Source organism: Gobius niger (genome assembly GCF_951799975.1).
Source record: "Gobius niger genome assembly, chromosome: 11".
In the NCBI taxonomy this organism is placed as follows: domain Eukaryota; kingdom Metazoa; phylum Chordata; class Actinopteri; order Gobiiformes; family Gobiidae; genus Gobius; species Gobius niger.
This window is the reverse complement of record NC_136862.1, coordinates 32,088,936-32,108,218: the sequence shown is the minus strand read 5'-3', so window position 1 is coordinate 32,108,218 and position 19,283 is coordinate 32,088,936. Positions and strand designations below refer to the sequence as shown.

At 41.9% G+C, this 19,283-nt stretch overlaps 1 protein-coding gene across 8 annotated transcripts in view; it reads left to right on the top strand.

Moving 5' to 3' along the window:
• The window catches only part of rapgef6 (Rap guanine nucleotide exchange factor (GEF) 6), a 195,498-nt gene that overhangs the window by 38,261 nt on the left and 137,954 nt on the right, over nt 1-19,283 (top strand). For 7 of the 8 annotated variants that reach the window (XM_079566299.1, XM_079566302.1, XM_079566301.1 and 4 more), the window contains exons 2-4: nt 2,960-3,030; nt 4,060-4,116; nt 7,010-7,093. In XM_079566299.1, coding sequence (XP_079422425.1) covers nt 2,960-3,030; nt 4,060-4,116; nt 7,010-7,093 — 212 coding nt within the window. Of the gene's footprint in view, nt 1-2,959; nt 3,031-4,059; nt 4,117-7,009; nt 7,094-11,492; nt 11,636-19,283 lie in introns of those variants that run through there. The other variant, XM_079566304.1, reaches the window with a different exon arrangement.

The window sequence follows — 19,283 nt, the reverse complement described above, 5'->3', positions numbered from 1 at the left end:
CAGGGAGGAGGACGTTCGGCATCACAACTCTTTTGTTTTGTGTTGATTGTGCAGGTATTGGCAGAGATGTTCGCATTCTCGGATTGCTTTTAGGCTACAGTCTCATTGTGGAGTCATTTACGTGTAAACATGCAGTGTCCGTATGCCTCGGCGCAGTCTAAGAGGGCGCACGTTGATATCGGACACGTGCATTTTCACACAACAACGCACATGGTATCGCCTGACACCCGGCCTCACTGATAATAACTCTGGAGGATGTTGTTCCATTTCTCAGCCGCTCAGACTCGTATGAACCGGAGCCAACTTAAGCCAAGTAACCGTCTGAAACAGTTTGTAATTACTCACTTTTACTTTAGAAAGCACCAGACGCAGGGTTGTTTTTGGCAGCCCCTCTTAGTCTTTTGGACGGTTTCAGTCACATTTTAGTCATTTCTTAAAGTGATAGTTTTAGTCACCTTTTAGATTACGAAAACTCAAAGGGGTTATAGTCAGTTTCATAAAAAAAAAAAAAAAGGAATTAAGTATTTCATCATATTAATTTTCATTCGTAAATGGCGCTTCAAGCCCCATTTCAACAGCACTAGACCAGTTCGGTTCACTTGAGACCGGTTCATTTAGGGGGGCAGTGCCTGCAAGTTTGTGTCAAGTGTCTTTAAAGAGGGGGTATTCTGCTTTTTTCAGTCCCACAGCACCAGTCTATATCACACTACAATGATGACAAACCTTCTGTTGGTCTGTAAATGCAGTAAATTAGAATAACTGCCTTGTATAAAATGTCTCTCTCAAAATGGCTGTAGCGAATGTCTTGAAATAGGCCTCTGTCTCTTTAAAGGAATAGGCCACCGTTTTTACATACTAAGATATGTTCTTACCTCACTTTAGACGTGTTAATATATCCCCGTCTGGTCTTTGTCCGTGCGCTCTGTCACGCAAACGGAGCACATACGCAGCCTCTCCCACATGTCACATAGCTCCGAAAAAGCTCACGATAGAAGCTATCAAGCTCTTCCACGTGTTCCCTATTTAAATAAAGTTACGTGAAGTGTTTTCATGCGAAGTATATTTACCCAGAAATGTAACATGTCGATTTTATAAGCAAATAAAAAGGGGGACTATATTGTGAGGCGTAATGATACGAGGAGTAAAACGTCCGCGCAGTAACTCCTAAAGGTTATTGACGGAAGTGAGCGGGGGAAGTCTTTAGGAGTTACTACGCGGACGCTGTGCTCCTCGTATCATTACGCCTCACAATATAGTCCCCCTTTTTATTTGCTTATAAAATCGACATGCTACATTTCTGTGTAAATATACTTCGCATGAAAACACTTCACGTAACTTTATTTAAATAGGGAACACATGGAAGAGCTTGGTAGCTTCTATCGTGAGCTTTTTCGAAGCTATGTGACATGTGGGAGAGGCTGCGTATGTGCTCCATTTGCGTGACAGAGCGCACGGACAAAGACCAGACGGGGATATATTAACACGTCTAAAGTGAGGTAAGAACATATCTTAGTATGTAAAAACGGTGGCCTATTCCTTTAAGAACCTCTGAGCCTTTCCGACACGCCCCCTCCACACGCTGTCTGTGGCATCAGTGGGGAGGGGGTTCTGCTGAGGAGCAGTGGTTGGTTACTCGGCTGGTGACGAAAGCTCGGAGGCGTCTCCAGGAGGTGGGGGCGTTCCTAGGAGGACTCAGGCAAACCTATCCCTAAAATGGCCGCCATCAGAGTTTTTACAGATTACTCAAAAATACGTGAATGCGCCAAGGCAACACTTCAGCCATGTTTTTAATGAGGGAGTGACAGAATAACATGATGTAAAGCTTGAAAAAGTCGATTTTGCACAATACCCCCCTTTAAGGTAAAGTGGTCTGGGTCGTTATGGGAGGGGCCTAGGACATTCATATTCATGTGGCAACAACCACAGCCTGATATCACTGTGCTTTAGTCCTGCATCAAAACACCTTTGTATCTGTTACATGTGGCCATTAGGAGGCTCAAGTGTTTGAACAGTTTTTAAGCACCAGAGGAACAGTTATTGAGGAAAAAAGAAAAATCACAAAAATGCCCAAAACGAGTAAACCTAATCTTTTTAGTTTGACAGTGAATTCTAAAATAAAAGAGTGATATGAGGCCTCGCTCCTCTCATTTGGGCAATAAGAAACAATGTTTGGGAAAACTGTGCAAATCAAACTTGAAAAGTTGAACAGTAAATTACTGACATAGATATGAGGAAAATATATAATTTAATTGAATGATTTCACATCAAATCAGGCATAGGCTGTGAGTAGAGATGGCAAAAAACGCCTATATTTTCTGTGAACCAGTCATGATAGAACCGATCACAGTGGTGACAAGCCCCCCTCCCCTTTCCCCCCAAACTGGTCTAGTTTGCAAACTGCTCCAGACCCCATGGCTGAAGTGCTCTGGGACTGGAGTGGGTTGGACCCCCCTTTTGGAGCGGAGCAGTTCACTTTTGGCAGTGGAAACAGCTTCAAACCGCTCCGGTCCGTTCCGGTCTGGTCCTGTCGAAATGAGGCTTTATTTAGAGCCAAACGGTGAGATAGCAGTTGTCGGGCACCTCCTTCCTTAACTTGGTATATTGACAAGTGTGAAAGAATCGAGGAGTGATATGCTGCTGTTCTTGGTCCCTGAGAGCAGCCGAGACCAGGAGACTGAAGTTTACTTACACAAACTTGAGTGAATATTTTAGGTCATGACATTTGACGCCATTATTTTCTTCTTCTTTCCAAAAAGTTGCGTTTGATCCTCGCAGACGGCTCCCTGCTGTTCAAAGGCAGGAGTGTCTGTGGCTCTGTTTGCAGCCAATCCTCTCTCGCTAGAATTTTGATGAATCCACTCAATGTGTCATTTAAATGCGGACTCTCTCAATCCTGTGTGACTTGGAATGAAGGTTATAACTCCGCTCACCATACATTTTTTACTTTGTTTTCTTCCAGGACCTCCACACGATCTACAGCCACCTCTACCGCATGGACGTCCTCTCCCACCTCCGAGAACACCAGCTCCGGTCAGTCTGTTGATTATTAAGTTATGCTGGATGTCAGGGGTAGGCAAGTTTCCTCGGTGGAGGGCCATTTCACTTGAAATTATACAAAAAAAAAATTGTGCTTGTTCCATTGGCAAGAATAGGTTTTATCTGCTCTAAGGCCAGACCAAATCTACTCAAACTTTAGATTTAATCTCTTAATTCAAGTAGATTTAAGTCATTTCTTCCTTTAGATGATTATTCTTTTAGGATTATGGCCGTTTTCACATTTCTAGAGTACTTTAACAGGCATTTGATCTCTGATTTGGGGCATAATATTTCTCAAAATCATCTCGAGGGCCATAGTTTGATGATGGAGGGCTGGTTTTGGCCCCCGGGCCTGACGTTGCCTACCCCTGCTGTATGTGTTGTTAGGGGGTGTTCAATGTGTTCAATGCGATGTGGGAATGCAACAATTCCAGGCCGGCAAAATGGAATAGCTGAAGGCGGCTTTAAGTTATACATTATTACCATCCAATATATCTAACTTGACTAAATACTTTTAAACAAAATGTTGTTGTTTTTTGCCGTGTAATTGGGAAAAACAACACAAAAAGAACACACAGCAGAACTTTCCTACATGCTACTGAATGTTTGGCATCATTTTTGAAACTTGTCATTGAGGATTTGAAACACCAGGCGCTTAAATTGCTGTTATTAACAGAAGCTGTGTCCCGTTGATTGCAGTATTAGACATGGCTTTTGTGGCTCATTCAATATGAACTAAATGGATTTGGACTCATATGAAAATGTCTGTCTTTGCCAGAACAGTCACACCTCCAAATGACCGGCTGCCAAGGGGTCGATCCAATTACGTTCCTGCTAATAAGCGCCTGGGACTTTTGTTTACGATTCTCCCGAGCCCTTAATTGGTGTAAATAGACACGGTGCTGGCAACTTTTTCAACCCACAAATCGTGAATCACATAGAATTGTATCAATATAAGGTGGACTTGAATATGTTTCTACTGAAGAAGTGTTTTGCAATGACTTTCTTATGTTGTTCCTTCAGGTCGATGTGTTCCTCCGCCCGATACGAGAGACATGAAGCCAACCACATCCTGTTCTTGTAAGTTCACCCTTTACACATGACTCCAAAACCACCGTGTCACGCAATCAATACCCACATGTTCTTCATTTATCCAGCCTTTTGTCTTCATGCTGTCCAAATACTCCCTTTTTCCTCTCTAAGTCCCCTCTCCTTCCCGCTGTGACACAGGATTTCGTGCCTAAACATTTGAGCGCGTCTCCCTGCGGCTAATGGACGCCTCAGTAATGGCACATAATGGAGCTGCTCCATAGCTCTTTGCACACGACCAATACATTTATCCGATGCAAAATGCATCACCGGGGACTTGGCTTTCATGTCTGGGATCACGCACCTCTGCTATTTCAATTCAAGATGTGCATTCAGGAAGAAGCGTTCTGACTTGAAGATATGTTATTGGACATGATGATATGTAAAAACGGTAATGTTACGTAACAGTGTTGAAACTTAGTGGCCTGACGAGTGACTGGTTTGCACTTCCCAGATTGCATCAGCTGCTGTTTTCTTCTGCTTTAACAGTCATAGTGGACAACAATTCTTTCCCAGCGAGACATAACTTCTAACCATTTTCAATGACTTTTTTGGAAATTCATCTTATTGTAGTATTGCAATTCCAGAGACTGATTTAGATCTAGATTATAATTTATTTTTTAACAATTCTGTAGATTTATCCACAACACTTCTTCAATCAACTTCTGTATCCCTTTAACCCTTAAACCAATGCTTTTGCCCAGTGACTCATACAGTGTATCACTGGACCGGAGCGATGACAGTGTGACAACAACAAACACCTACGCGCTCACATTTTCAAGTGTTTGAATACTTTCAATGGTTCAGAAATGAATGAGTATAATCTCTGCCACCACTCAAAAGGCAGCGCTGAGAAATAATACACCAAGGTTATGTGCGAATGTCCTAACCCCTCATTCACTATATACACCCACACTATATAGTAGAAAATCACAGCGTTCTAAAGGCTTATAATATTTACACAGGTGCGGGGCAGGTCAAATGATTTAGTTTTTGAGAAAGTTTTTGGATCATGGACGCAGTCAGTGTTTTTTTTTTTTCACTACTTGTGAAAGTGTAATGCAGTCAATAGGAACAACTGGCTCCTGCCCCCACATGGAGGTGTGACATCATCACTTTCTACAACCTGAAAACAACCAACATAGTGCCCTGATTCTGTTGGGGATTCGGACATGCAGCCCACTACTTTCTGCAGAAAGTGTTGAGCCCGGTGGGCACATGGACGCACATTTCCTGGATTATTGCCTTAATACCTGAGAGAGGAAGCTATGGAGCATTTAACAGCTCAAGCTAAAGGTTAGCAGCTAACATTAGCCACTTTTCACCGTAAACACAAGTAGTTTATTCATAAAAAATACGCAACATGTGAATGAACAGCTGTTTTTCATTCAAAGACCTGTCTCTGTATGTTCTCCTCTGACTCTTGCAATGCATTGTGGTTTATTTTGACCCATCACTGCTCACTACTTTTCAGAATGCATTGTGGGAAATGTTCAGTGCACTGTTTTTCTCTCTGGACATTCAGACATTAGGACAAAATGGCGAGACCACAATAAAAAATAAGCCCAAGTATTAGTATAAGTCCGCCACTCAATAGCGTCTGTGTGAAACAAGTGTAACATTTGTTCCGCTTCACTAAAAAGTTGTGCTACTAAATAAATGGACAACAATTGTATGTATATGGTTCACAAGTGACCGAACCCAATGAAAATGACAACTTCCATCCAAACATATTTTTATTTGGTGTTAGTCTAGATTTAGTCAAATAATTCTCCTCAATTTTAGTCTCATGAACCATGCCCTAAAATTAGGACGAAATATTTAGTCAACGAAATTAACCATCAACAACTATATGGTGATTCATTCACAATTACAAAAACATGTATTACCGTAAATTCTCTAATACTGGCCTGTATTCCATTAGCGGCCGGGTCTCTAACAGTGGCCGGGTTCGCGGCTGGCGGAGGCAAATTAAAGCTGGTCTCTAAAACAGGCCGGGGCTTTTATTAGAAACTATAGCGGTAGAAATATTCCCCATGTTAGGAATTTGTCTCATACTGGTGTAAATGAAAACTCACGTACAGGAAGTAAACAAACGAGAACCCGGGCCGAGGGGGACGCTGTGGAGGAGCTGATCCGAGCGTAACTTTGACACAGATTTAGCCACTTTTCAAACCTCCAGTGACTATTTGTGGAAACAGGGAAAGCAACAAATGTTGTCTGACCCTCCAGGGTTTTAATAAAGTCACCATCGCGTCTTCAAAGCACGTCCAGCTGCTCCGTGTGCAGGTCAGTCCCACGCCTCAAAATAACTCCTCCCATCAGCGCGAGCGTCTCGTCTTCTCTCGGGTCAGTCTCATGATCGATCACAAACACAAACGCTCCGTCTAAACTCGCCTTTTACACAAGATAACAACAAATAATCTGGTCCGCGGTAAAAACGAAACAGAGCCTGCAGTGACATTGATGTCAAAGCTCCGCTAACAGCAACAAAACACTTCCTGTTGTCCCGACAAAATAAAAGGCGTCAATGTTCCAACCGCTGGGAGAGGGTTTGAAATGTTAATTAATAAATGAACCTAATATTTTAGGTGCAAATGGACACAAATCTAGTTTTTCTTCATTTTCCTGGTCGTCCGTTTTGCTCAAATAGAATTAAAGGCCTGTCTCTAATTGTGGCCTGGTTCCAATAAAGGCCTGGTCCTAGATGCCCTTGAGTAAATAAAAGCCCCGGCCTATATTAGAGCATTCACGGTAGTTTATTTTTTGTTTTAGTTCTGTTTTTTTAATGGGGTTCAGTCAAACATTAAACTTAATTTTATTTTTTCACTGACCAAGTTTAATGAATGTTTTGTCAACCCCTTTCCTTGTTTGTGTCTCGCAGCCCTGACACCATCGCCACCTGCTGGTACATCCTCCTCTCGGGCTCTGTGTTCGTGAAGGAGCACATGTACCTGGCCCGCTGTTGGTATGTACTGAACTCAAAACACGCCACACCGAACCACACACGCCTGTAGCAGTTTAACGTCTGTTTGTTTTTGTATTTTTCCTGTTTGAGAATGATATTTGGTAACACAGGTTGATCAGACTGATGATAAACAGAGATGCTGCTGCTTCTGTTGTTGATGCCTTCACACTGCGTCCCTATAGGAGCCTGTGGTTGTATTTATAGCACCTCATTATCTGACAGCTGTGGCGCGTCTCCATAAACATGGGCTTGTTTACGTTTCTCCAGTTCATATCGCAATTGTGTAGATGATGCACTGAAGTTTCCTTTGTTTATGCATGAAGTACATCTTTGCAAGCCCCTTTTCATGGTATCAGAGGTTTTTATACAGTAGCTGCGCCCAAAAGTTAGTGCAGTTACACGTAAGACCTGAGATGGCAGTAGTGAGCATAAAGTGACCAGCTTTACATCTCATCTCTTTAACCCCTTAACTCCCACCTGAACCGAGCACATTTTCTCCAGTTTGGCTTTACCCCAGTCCAAAAGCTTCTGGAAAAAAGCTGTGAAAATAGCAACAAAACTGAGACGAAAACGATGATGGAAATGTGAGAAAAAAGTGAGAAAACATTGACAAAAAAGTGACGAAAAATGTATGAAAAAGTGGCAAAAATGTCACGAAAATGTCAGAAGAAATTGACAAAAAATTTACGAAAAAATGACAAAAATGTGACAAAAGAATTACAAAAACATGACAAGAAATTTATAAAAAATTGAAGAAAAAATTACAAAAAAATGACAAAAATGAGTTGAATACCCAACAAAAAAAATGATGGAAAAAAAATCTGTTGACGTAAGGAAAAAGATCCTTTCGGTTCAGGGGGGAGTTAAGAGGTTAACCTCTTACCACCCGCCTAAACCGAATGCATTCTCTCCTCTTTACCTAAAGGCCAGAGTAACGCCTCATTTGAAAGCTAAGACCCACAAAACTGATGTTTTTCCTCGCTTTGTTGCCACGTTGTTGTCAATATGTTCATGTTTTTTCCCTCTCATTTCTGCCAACTTTTTTTGTTACTTTTTGTCACTTTTTTGCTACTTTTTTGTTGCACTTCTGTTCATTTCTTGCTTCTCTTTTGACACTTTTTTGTTGGGTTTTTCTGTCACTTTTTATCGCTGTTTTGTATCAATTTATTGTCACATTTTTGTCTCTTTTTTTGCTGCACTTTCATCAATTTTTGTCACTTTCTTGCTGCTCTTTTGTCACTTTTTTTGTCACATTTTATGTTTTTTGTTGCTTTTTTGTTGGTTTTTTGTCGCTATTTTTGTCACTTTTTGAACTTTTTTTGCTGCGTTTACATCCTCATTTTCTTCTCATTTTGACGCCTTTTTCCCCAATAAGCTTTTAGATTTGGGTAATGCCAAACTGGAGAAAATGTGATCGGTTCAGGTGGGAGTTAAGAGGTTAATGCAGCCTCATTAACCTCTTAACTCCCAAAAAATGGCCCAATGGCCCTTACTTCTGAGATTATGACTCAATCCATTTGTTCCAAGCTCACAGTGATTTGAGAGTCGTCTGCATTTAAGTGACGTGTCCAAATTTGTTTCCTCGATTGGGACAACTTTATTATTCTTAAAAGCTGAAAACAAAGCTAAAAACTCTTGATTGAACATGAAAGAAAACGCTTTGAAATGTCTCCGAATGTTGTCCGAGCCACCGCTGCTGCTGTAGGTAATTGCTCCTCCAAACCACCAGCAAGTCCCTGCTGCCTGAGGAATGCCAGACAAAGGAAGGTGTGTTTATAGACGTCCCGGAGAGGAAGCCCTGTTCTGTGTGTGAAAGCAGGAGGACGAGTGAAAGTGCGCTTGTTTTGACTCGTTTTACACGTGCACGCTGAGCTCGGCGGGTTGTATCCTTATCATTTAAGTATCAACAATGCTTTACGGCGCTTTAGGGAGAAGGCATGAAGCAGCCTGTCTTCAAGTTGTCAATGATAGTATTTGATCTGGTTTGAGACACTGTAGAGATGTCAGGGCGCTACAATAGCCTCTGCAGATGACTGTTCATGAGGTCGTACTGTGTAGGGCTGGACTATGAAGGGAATTTTAATGTCATCGCGATTTTAATAAAGGTGGATCTGCAGATTTTACAGACTGCATAATCGCCTGTGAAATCGTCTGCATAACAGGCTTCTTTTTTTTTTTTACAATATCGGCTGTTGTCCGATAAAAAGGCCGATATCTCCGGAACTAAAAGTGATGGCGAATTCCTGTTTTTTGAATTGGAAAGAGCTCAGTTTGAGCTTTAAAATGAGTCAACCCAGACGACATGTTTGGAATTGCTCACATTTGGTCGTCTTTGAAGCAGCCTGGGGGAAAGCCACCATTACTCCACCATTACTGTAACAAATGCTGAATTATGAGTATATTTTTCTGCTAAACAACAATATAAAGAAATGGAAAGGAGCGAAGTGGTTCAACTGGCTATAAATTAAAAAAAACTGACAATGCAAACCAGAAAGGTTGCAAAACTAACATTAGCTTCATGCTACATTAGCTAGGAGTGCTCCGCTGAACCATTTTGCTGTGAAAAACATCCATATGGACCCGATTTGTACGTGATAAATATGAGAATATAATGGTGACCCTCATGAGAAGTTTTCTACCCCCCTATCTATACCCCATGCCCCTCATACAGCGCCCCCTGCTGTCACAGTTCAACACTGACGTTTCGAAGCTTCATACACAGGGTTACAGACGACACATTCCGCACCGTACACTTCTGGCATTCTTCAAACATTTCCACTTTTTTTGCGCCTCCTTTGCCAGACGTTGGTGTTTGCACAGAGCGGGGGCAGATGCGGGGGCAGATGCGGGGGCAGATGCGGGGGCAGATGCGGGGTTAAATGGGGATGTTGTGTCCTGTGAGGTCTTAGAGCGCTTGTCTTCGCGCGGGAAAGGCCCAATCATCATGTTAACCTCTTAACCCCCGCTTTAACCTGCCTGAACCGAGAGGATCTTTTTCGTCACGTCATCAGATTTTTTTCCGTCATTTTTTTTCATCATTTTTGTAACTTTTTTGTCATTTTTTGTCACATTTGTGTCATTTTTTCGTCAATTTTTTTAAATCACATTGTCATTTTTTAGTCATTTTTTTGTCACATTTTTGTCATTTTTTTGTAGCATTTTGTCACATTTTTTGTCATTTTTTTGTCAATTTTTTATCAATTTTTTGTCATTTTTTTGTCACATTTTGTCATATTTTTTCTAATTTTTTTGCCACATTTTGCCACATTTTTGCCATTCTTTGGTCAAATTTTTATCACATTTTTGTCATTTTTCGTCAATTTTTTGTCAATTTCTTGTGACATTTTTGTGACATTTTTGCCACTTTTTCATCAATTTTTCGTCCCTTTTTTGTCAATGTTTTCTCACTTTTTTGTCACATTTCCATCATTGTTTTCGTCTCAGTTTTGTTGCTTTTTTCCAGAAGCTTTTGGACTGGGGTAAAGCCAAACTGGAGAAAATGTGCTCGGTTTAGGTGGGAGTTAAGGGCTTAACTGAGCACATTTTCATCCTCGTTTTTGTCGCTATTTTGATTCTTTTTTTTGTTTTTTTTAGCTTTATCTAAAGGGTAAAGCCAAACTGGAGAAAAGGCACTCGGTTAAGGCAGATGGTGAGAGGTTTTAAATGCCTTCTAACCCCAGTACAAACGTGTTCTGAAATGCATGTGCATATCCATCCTGAATGCTCCTGTTTCACACTGTGAACCGAATAAAACCCCGATCCTCGTCCCACAGTGGGATATACGTGGCCACTGTTGGAATGAGCCACAGCAGCTGGCCAGTTGTAAAAGCCTGCCCTTTTCCAAAACAAAACAAAGCCTCCTCTGAACAACTGTGGACAAATTAGCCCCAACTATCAATGACTGCGGGGCATTTGTCCGCGGTCAGCTTTTGCGCGGGTCACTGGGTAGCAGGACCAGGGGGAGGGGAGACGGGAGGTGTGTCCAGTGTGTGGGGGGCAATGGGGCTCATTATCCTCAAGGCAGAACTAGCGCTGTGCCGTAGTAGCTTTAAAAAAAAAAAGGAAAAAGTTGAAACTCCATGACCTGCTGCGTAAATGTCTAAACCGATAAGAGAGATTCATATTCCAGGTCGTGTTCGCTTCCCCCCCCCCCCCTCTTTTGTAGTCGGCTACAGGCAGTTACCGGCAGTGTGGGAGGAATGCAGGGAAAAGCCATGTGTGTGCCGTGCCCGCCTCAAGCTGCTGCCGAAGCAAACCGGAAATGAGCAGGCCTGCACTAAACACACATGTAGCCAACTCAGAGAGAGAGAGAGAGAGAGGGAGGGAGAGAGGAGGGAGGGAAAAAGCTCTGCAGAGAGAGAGAGAGAGAGAGGGTTAAAGCCAAACGAGGAACACTTTTCAACTTGTGGAGTATTAACCAGTTTGGATCTATACCCGGATTACTCGCTGGACTTTTCCCTTCCTCGTTTGCGGATATAATGCTGGATTTTAATTCCCTGGACTGGACACATTGCAAGCGGACCACCAGAACTTGTCAATTAGGTCGGTTACTTTTTCAACTTTAAGCAATATACCCAGAAAGCACAAAGTTGTGACTAGCGGGACATGCTTTTCTTCTGTTATGGAAGTTATCCAGGCGGTCAGCTGTTTGCTTGCACCACTAACTTCTCACTAGTCTCCCTACTTGTTTTAGAGCTTAAGTTTACTGCTGTGTTGTCAAAGCTTTCCTGACCATAAGGCAGCATTGTTCTGCTTTGCTTTCTGCGCTCTATTGGCGTGCGTTGTTTGATAGCGTTGTTTGATAGCGGTCATTTTGGTCCTTTATTCTGTTCCTTTATTCAAAACTCCCTCTTATTTTTGCATTTTTTCTTTTTTTTTTTCTTTAACCCTCCATTTCCTGTCTGCCGTCACTCGAGCGACAGCGCAGCACAGAGTTCCCAAAGGACACCGCTGTGGGTCGTCCCATTGGCGAAAGGTGCAGGCTTTCCGTGACACCCTTGAGATCAAATCCGTCGGGTTTATTGCGTAAACAAATTTGGGATCTGGTGTTTTGGTGTTTTGGGGATTTTGTCGAAATGAAGGCCTTAAATGTCATTGAAAAGCATTAAAGGGATATTTCAGGATTTTTGACATAGGGCCTCATTTCCTAGTTATCCAGAGTGTTGCTGATTTCTGGAGATTTTTTTTGTTTTGTAATTCAAGCAGCTGAGCAGCACCTGAGGCAAATCACTTATACTAACCATATAAATATCTGTCGATGGAGTAATTTTAATCATTTTGCATTTAAAATAACTTATATTTGAGCAGCATCAGCTTCGTGGTTGTATAAGCTACGCAGCAAAGTTATTCTATGGACACAGACGTTTATATGGTTAGCCTGGTGTTATAAGTGATTTGCCTCAGGTGCTCTGTGGAGCGGGTCACACTGTGTTTAATACAGGCTAGCTGATACCATAGACATGCACTAGCCTTGCACTAGCCTAGCGTCACGAAACTCTTCAAATATAAGTTAAACTGCATGAATTAAAAAAAAAAAAATCTCAAGAAATCAGCAACACTAGGAAATGAGGCCCTGTGTCAAAAATCCTGAAATATCCCTTTAAACTGGATTCAAACGGGCATTAAATGTAAATTTTGTTGCATACGTTCATAGGAAATACAGTTACACTTTCAGCAGCAGTTATGGCTGAAATTGTATCAATTGTACAAAGAAAAAGCATGAAAAGCACTAAATCTTGCTGCTGTCGGTATAAACCCTGATCATACAAAAACAGAAGCCAATATGAGGGAACAAAAATCAAAACCGATAATGAACAAAACTACTAAAACATGAAACAGTAAAAGTGTGGCATGAAGTTTGATTTTCAGTTGATGCTCCACTTCCCTCTTTGCTCCCAAAGTGAAACATTGACAGATCTGGCTCAGCGTCACTTCCTCTGTTGTTTTCTGGGAACAAAACAGTGATTTGGGGAAGACATTGTCCACAGTTGTGTAACGCTGGCCCTTCAGAGCTGTGGCAGTGACAGTAAAGTGGGCAGCTGTCACTAAACCCACCTCTGATCACTGTTGTTTTGCAAATGGCCCTCAATGTTTCTGAATGAGTCGCTTAGCTGCTTTGTTAGTGCTGCTGTCCAAGTGCTAAAGTTTAAATAGAAACTCTCTAGAGTCTAGTTCTGGGTGGAGGTCGACTGATATAGCAGGTAGCAGGTAACCGATATATGGGTATTTTCCAATATTGGCTTTTGGCCGAGCATGAGATTTCCCGTTTGGAAAGAGTCACAGCATTAAAGTGAGCGGAGGCTCGGATCATATTTGTTATATTTAAAGGTGTCTTATGCAACTTTTTAAGTGAAAAACAAAACTTTTTATTTGTGCATATTTTATCTTTTCGTGGCCCAGTGGTTAGCATGGCACCTTTATAGTGACGTCTATGATGCCTCAGGAGCAGTTTGTCTCTGGTAGACGGAGCCTCTCACCAGAACACTGACTAAACTATTGATCCTGGCACGTTGTAGAGACCACTGTGATGGAAACCACCCATACTGCCATTGGGTCACAATTATGTCGAGTGTTGAGCTGATGTTGATACTGTGTTTGTGTGTTCTGCAGAGCAGGAACCTGCTGAAAATCAGTGTTTATTAAATAAAAATGAAATAATTTTAAATTAAATAAAATAAAAATAAATGAAAAAAGGTAGCTTGCGCCCGCATCAAGTTTGTTTTTTCACATAAAAAGTTCCAATGTTGCAGACATTTGCTTCTAATTCCCTCTGAAGTACCTAAACATGCATGTCCTGTAGGGTTGGGCGATGTCCCCATAATTGTGTTGTGATGTTTACAGTGAACCATCGTGATGGACGATGATCTCTTCCATCTCTCATTATAAGCATTTTTAAAGACCTTTACATAGCCTATATAGAAGCTGCATATGATTTATATTAGGAAAATTGTGAGATAGCAGGATAAATGGATCTAAACTAAACATGATCTGAACACAGTCATGGAACACGAATATTGCAAAAGAAATGTGTTAAAACTCGTGTGTAAAAATCTGAGAGAACGACTTATTCAGAGCGGCAACTCTGCAACAATTTGCATTTGCTTAATTTGAACGTAATGTTTAAGAAACAGTGGGTGAACGGGACAATATTTCTAAGTTTGCGTCGTAGCTCACGTTTTTAAAGCCGCTCCACGCGCCGCCCGGTCCGTGAGCTCGTAGCCTCGTACCTCCTGCACCGCCTCTTTCTCTCCTCTCTCTCCTCTGTCGGGCCTTCCTGAGGATATATCCAAACCCATGCACGCTCTGCTAGCTCCGATGTGAGAGCCATATCGCATCACATAGAGCAGCGCTGCAGCGAACAATTACAGCTAACACCTCATGTCTTCTGGCTTCTGGCAGGCCACTGAAACTAGCGCGCATATTAGTTATATTTGTGATTTAATTTACAGTGCAATCCTGCAAAGTTTGTAGGTTTACAAGGCCCACAGAAGACCAGTGCGTGTTTCTGACAGGAGGGGGCGTGGCATCACGATGGTGGTTCTCCATCGTGATGTTGCTCATCCATCACGATGGACGAGGATATCGTACATCAGAACAACCCTATTGTCCTGAATAAATCAGCCCTCTGCACCTAATAAAGCAGTTTAGAATCATCATACAGGATTATAGACATGACCTTTTTGAATATTGTCCAAAAGTGTCAGCAGTGCATATTGGCGTCGGCCTTAGAAGAACCCATATCAGGCAGCCTCTAACTCGGGGCTTCAACTGTGCTTTGTTAGCATGCCGTTGGTCAGACATGGTGGCTTGTGTATAGTGTTATGCTGTGCCAAAGTCTCCCTGTGGCCACCAGAGGGCGCTACAAACAACACACAAGACCAGTTTTTACTCAACAAGCGTCTTTTCAAGCCCTAGAGATCGTGAAAGAGGACGAGTTGGACTTGGCAGAGGGATGGCTGTGGACAAACCGCTGTTGCAAATGACTCATCCAGTTGCGTGTCGTTTTCTCTCTCGCCTGCATCTCTTTCGCGGCGTCCGGCCTCTGTTTGTTTGCCATTTCTTGTAACGTGATCCATGTGGGGCAGTCGGTGCAGGCCAAATAAAGCGCTGAATCTGGGAGGCTGGACGTCGGAGAAAGCTGAACCCCCTCCATCGTACGAGTGTGTGGTCTGCGGTTTTGTGCCCGCGCTCTTCATCACTCTTTCCATGGATCTGTCTGGACTTTCGGCCCGATTAGATTCCCATAATAAACTCCGTATTGTGATGTAATGCGGCCTATCTGTGTTTGTGTGGAGTTCGTGCTACTGTTGTTTCCTACACAGGGATTTTTGCATATCAAAGCGATGGCACTGTCCGCATAGTGAGTAACTGTGCACTGTGAGCCCAAAGACTGGTGGTTCAGTTGCTCCTCTGCCTCCTGTGACTGTCCCCGGGCTCCTCTGTGTGTGGGCTCTGTTTACAGCACTTCAGCTGTCTCTGACCCGACACCGCCCTCATCTTTCTGCTGACTTTACCCTCACCTGCTTCAGCCACACGACAGGTGACGCTGGGCCTGGTGCTATCAAACAGCATACGGTCAACTGGGTGGGCACGTTTACAATTCAATGTTTTTTATCGTGCTTAGAATCGGGGTGCTGCTGACCGTATTCTGGATCAAGATTGGCCTCGGTAGACTGTGAAAGCAGGGGAGCACTGCAGCCTCATTAACCCCTTAACTCCCACCTGAACCGAGCACATTTTCTCCAGTTTGGCTTTACCCCAGTCCAAAAGCTTCTGGAAAAAAGGTGTGAAAATAGCAACAAAACTTAGACAAAAACAAGGATGGAAATGTGACAAAAAAGTGAGAAAAAATTGATGAAAAAGTGGCAAAAATGTCACAAAAATGTCACAAGAAATTGACAAAAAATGGACAAAAAAATGACAAAAATGTGACAAAAAATGACAAAAATGTGACAAAAAAATGACAAAAAAATGACAAAAATGTGACCAAAAAAGGACGAAAATGTGACAAAAGAATGACAAAAAAAAGACAAAAATGTGACAAAATGTGACAAAAATGCGTTAAAAAATGGACGAAAAAATGACAAAAATGTGATAAAAATTTGACCAAAAAATGACAAAAATGTGACAAAAAAATGACAAAAATGTGACAAAAAATGACAAAAATGTGACAAAAAAATGACAAAAATGTGACAAAAAAATGACAAAAAAAAGACTAAAATGTGACAAAATGTGACAAAAATGCGTTAAAAAATGGACGAAAAAATGACAAAAATGTGATAAAAATTTGACAAAAAAATGACAAAAATGTGACAAAAAATGACAAAAAAAATGACAAAAAAATGACAAAAATGTGACAAAATGTGACAAAACGGAGGTTAAAAAATTGACGAAAAAAGGACAAAAGTGTCATATAAATTTGACAAAAAAATTACAAAAAATTGACAAAAAATTACAAAAAAAATGACAAAAATGTGATGAAAAAAATTGACGAAAAAATGACAAAAATGTTGAAAAATGAGTTGAATACCCAACAAAAAAATTAGGGAAAGAAAAAAATCTGATGACGTGAGGAAAAAGATCCTCTCGGTTCAGGCGGGAGTTATGAGGTTAACATGCATGATGTTGGATATGCATGGCGTTTAGTTTGTCATAGATTTATTTCTGATTGAGTATTTTCCACGTTGACCATGTTGACGGGGTTTAGTGAAATCTGTGAAATGTATCTCATGTTCCAGTTTTCCCCTTGGTGCGGCCCTATTCAGAGCTCAATATTCCCGCTGTTTTCCTGTTCATCAAAATATCACCATTAAAAAGCGTCATGAAGACCTGTCTGCAGGACGTTTGGGCCGAGGTGTGACGAGACCACCACTTAATTTTCAGTTTAATCAACGAGCGTCGTAGGGAATAATAAAGCGAAGGCCCCCGAGGACGGCCCGTTAATTATTTTTCAGCCTTATGTTAATCTGCTAGCGCTTGGTTGCGTCAGATGGGAGCAGATGGTTGTTGCCCTTTGTTCATATTAAAACTGTTAAAAGTCTCGTCTGGTGCACCTTAATAAACGACAGAACACTTGCAATATTTTCAAAGGTTGAAACTGGTGCCAGAGTGTCTCAAACAAGTCTACTTTTCATCCGAAATGTGAGGGTTTTTTCAATGGTGGACAGCACATTGGCAGGTTGGCTTTTTGAAATGGTCTGGAGCACCCTCTGCAGGCAGAAGTGAGAATCATGTGTAAAAGGAGGCTAGCTTTCACTTTTATGTAATGGCATGCTAGCAAATCCATGGTGCCGTGATGAGCCCACTCGAGCGCAGAGCTGCTTCAGGAATAGGGCCGGGTACCGTTACATTTTTTCTTTAATGATGTTTGGTTTTCTATACTGATACCTATACTATCCAGAACCAGAAAACAGAACAATAATATGCGAAAGGTCTGCACATTTACAGTATTGTTTTTTTATAATGGGGAATAGATTGGGTAAAAATAAAAACGAGAACAAATTGGGACAAGTATAAAGAAATAATTAAAAAAAAAAGTACAATTAGGGAAAAATGGGGGAAGAAATTGGGGGCAAAACTTTATTTTTGTTTGAGCTGAAATAACCAAATCACTTCCTTTAACGCTGCCCCTGGACCAACAGCATCAAAACTTGGATCTAAACTTTTGATCCAATACCAGCCTTAATCCGGATGACGAATCTGACTCCAGGTGTCCCAGTGTTGTAAATAACATGATTAAAATGCTCATAAGAGTTGTTTTAACGTGATAAGCCCAACTGTCTCTGGAAAAACACATTACGTGTACATTTCGAGTGCTGGTTGTTTAAATGTCTGAAAGTTTAGCGACTTGCTGTGACTGTAGCTCATCCATCATCGTGGAGCAGCTCCAGACAGCAGAGACGCAGCTGTGCTTCAGTAGAGGCTGTGACACGGCTGCTGATGGATTCACCCATGTCACACTGAATAGACCCACAGTCGGGACTTTTTAGGGCTGAAACTGATCATTGTTTTGGATCCATTTGTTGATTGTTATTCTTCGAGTCAGGCCGCAAACACGTTTATATTATACTAGCTGAGACCCGGCCTTCGGCCGGGCCTCGCTAGTCTCCACATGTGATATTCAGAGATTATGAGTGATTACAAAGAAATGTCCAACCCGTCACACAGTTCAGCTGTAGACCAGTGGTTCCCAACCCATTCCAAAAACTGTGGCCACTACAAATGTGTAAAATAATGAATGCTAAAAATAATGTCAAACAAACTGCAATTGGAGTGTTTGATGCACCCGTGCTCCTTTCTTATAAACTACATCGACAATATTTTCGCTAAACTCAGGGAATAGAATTCAAGAGACAGTGGGATAATTATGGATAAATATTAGGGGTTCAGCTCTAACGGTTTGGGTCACGGTGCAGGACCCGTGGTTTGGTGCATCACGGTAGTGTACAAAAAAAATAAATAATGAGTAGGTTTTGAACTGAAATAGCCTAATGATCGTTGTTAGACAGTATTTATAACCTTACAATAAAATTGGCAATGCATTCAAAGCTGCATTAGAATAAAAAGTACCTCTGGGCTCACAATACCTGAAAGCAAAATAGAAAACAAATGGTACAGCAGCAAAGTAAAAAAAAAGGAAAAAAACAACGCAGTGCAGGCCATGCGCTCGTTAAGTAGTAGTGTCATTTTCGCTTTTTCGCACACGGAGGATAAATCAGTCGGAGCAGCGCGTTTGATTAGAGGCTCGTGTTTGAGCAGGTTTTGGGCAAAGTTTAGCGTGTACTGTTTTTTCGGAGACAAAGCTTTGGAGACGTATATGGGCAGGATTGGATGTTACGCATTTGTCTGCGTCTCTAACTTTACGCAGCCCTGGATGTAAAATGAACCACAGCCTCGCTCACTGCAGGAGAGACTTAAACAAAGACACGCAGATGTGTTTTGGAGGACGTAACTGTACCTGTGCGGAGCGTCTGCAGGTTAGAGGTGAGTGACAATGACACACATTGCCCTGGTTGGATGCGCGCGCACACATACACGCGCACACACACACACACACGCACTCGCACGCGCACGCGCACGCGCACGCACACGCACACGCACACACACACCGCCCTGTTTGGATGCGCGCACACGCACGGCAGCACCAACCACGCACACACTCAGTACTGTCGCCAGGCTTCCTGGTGTTCCC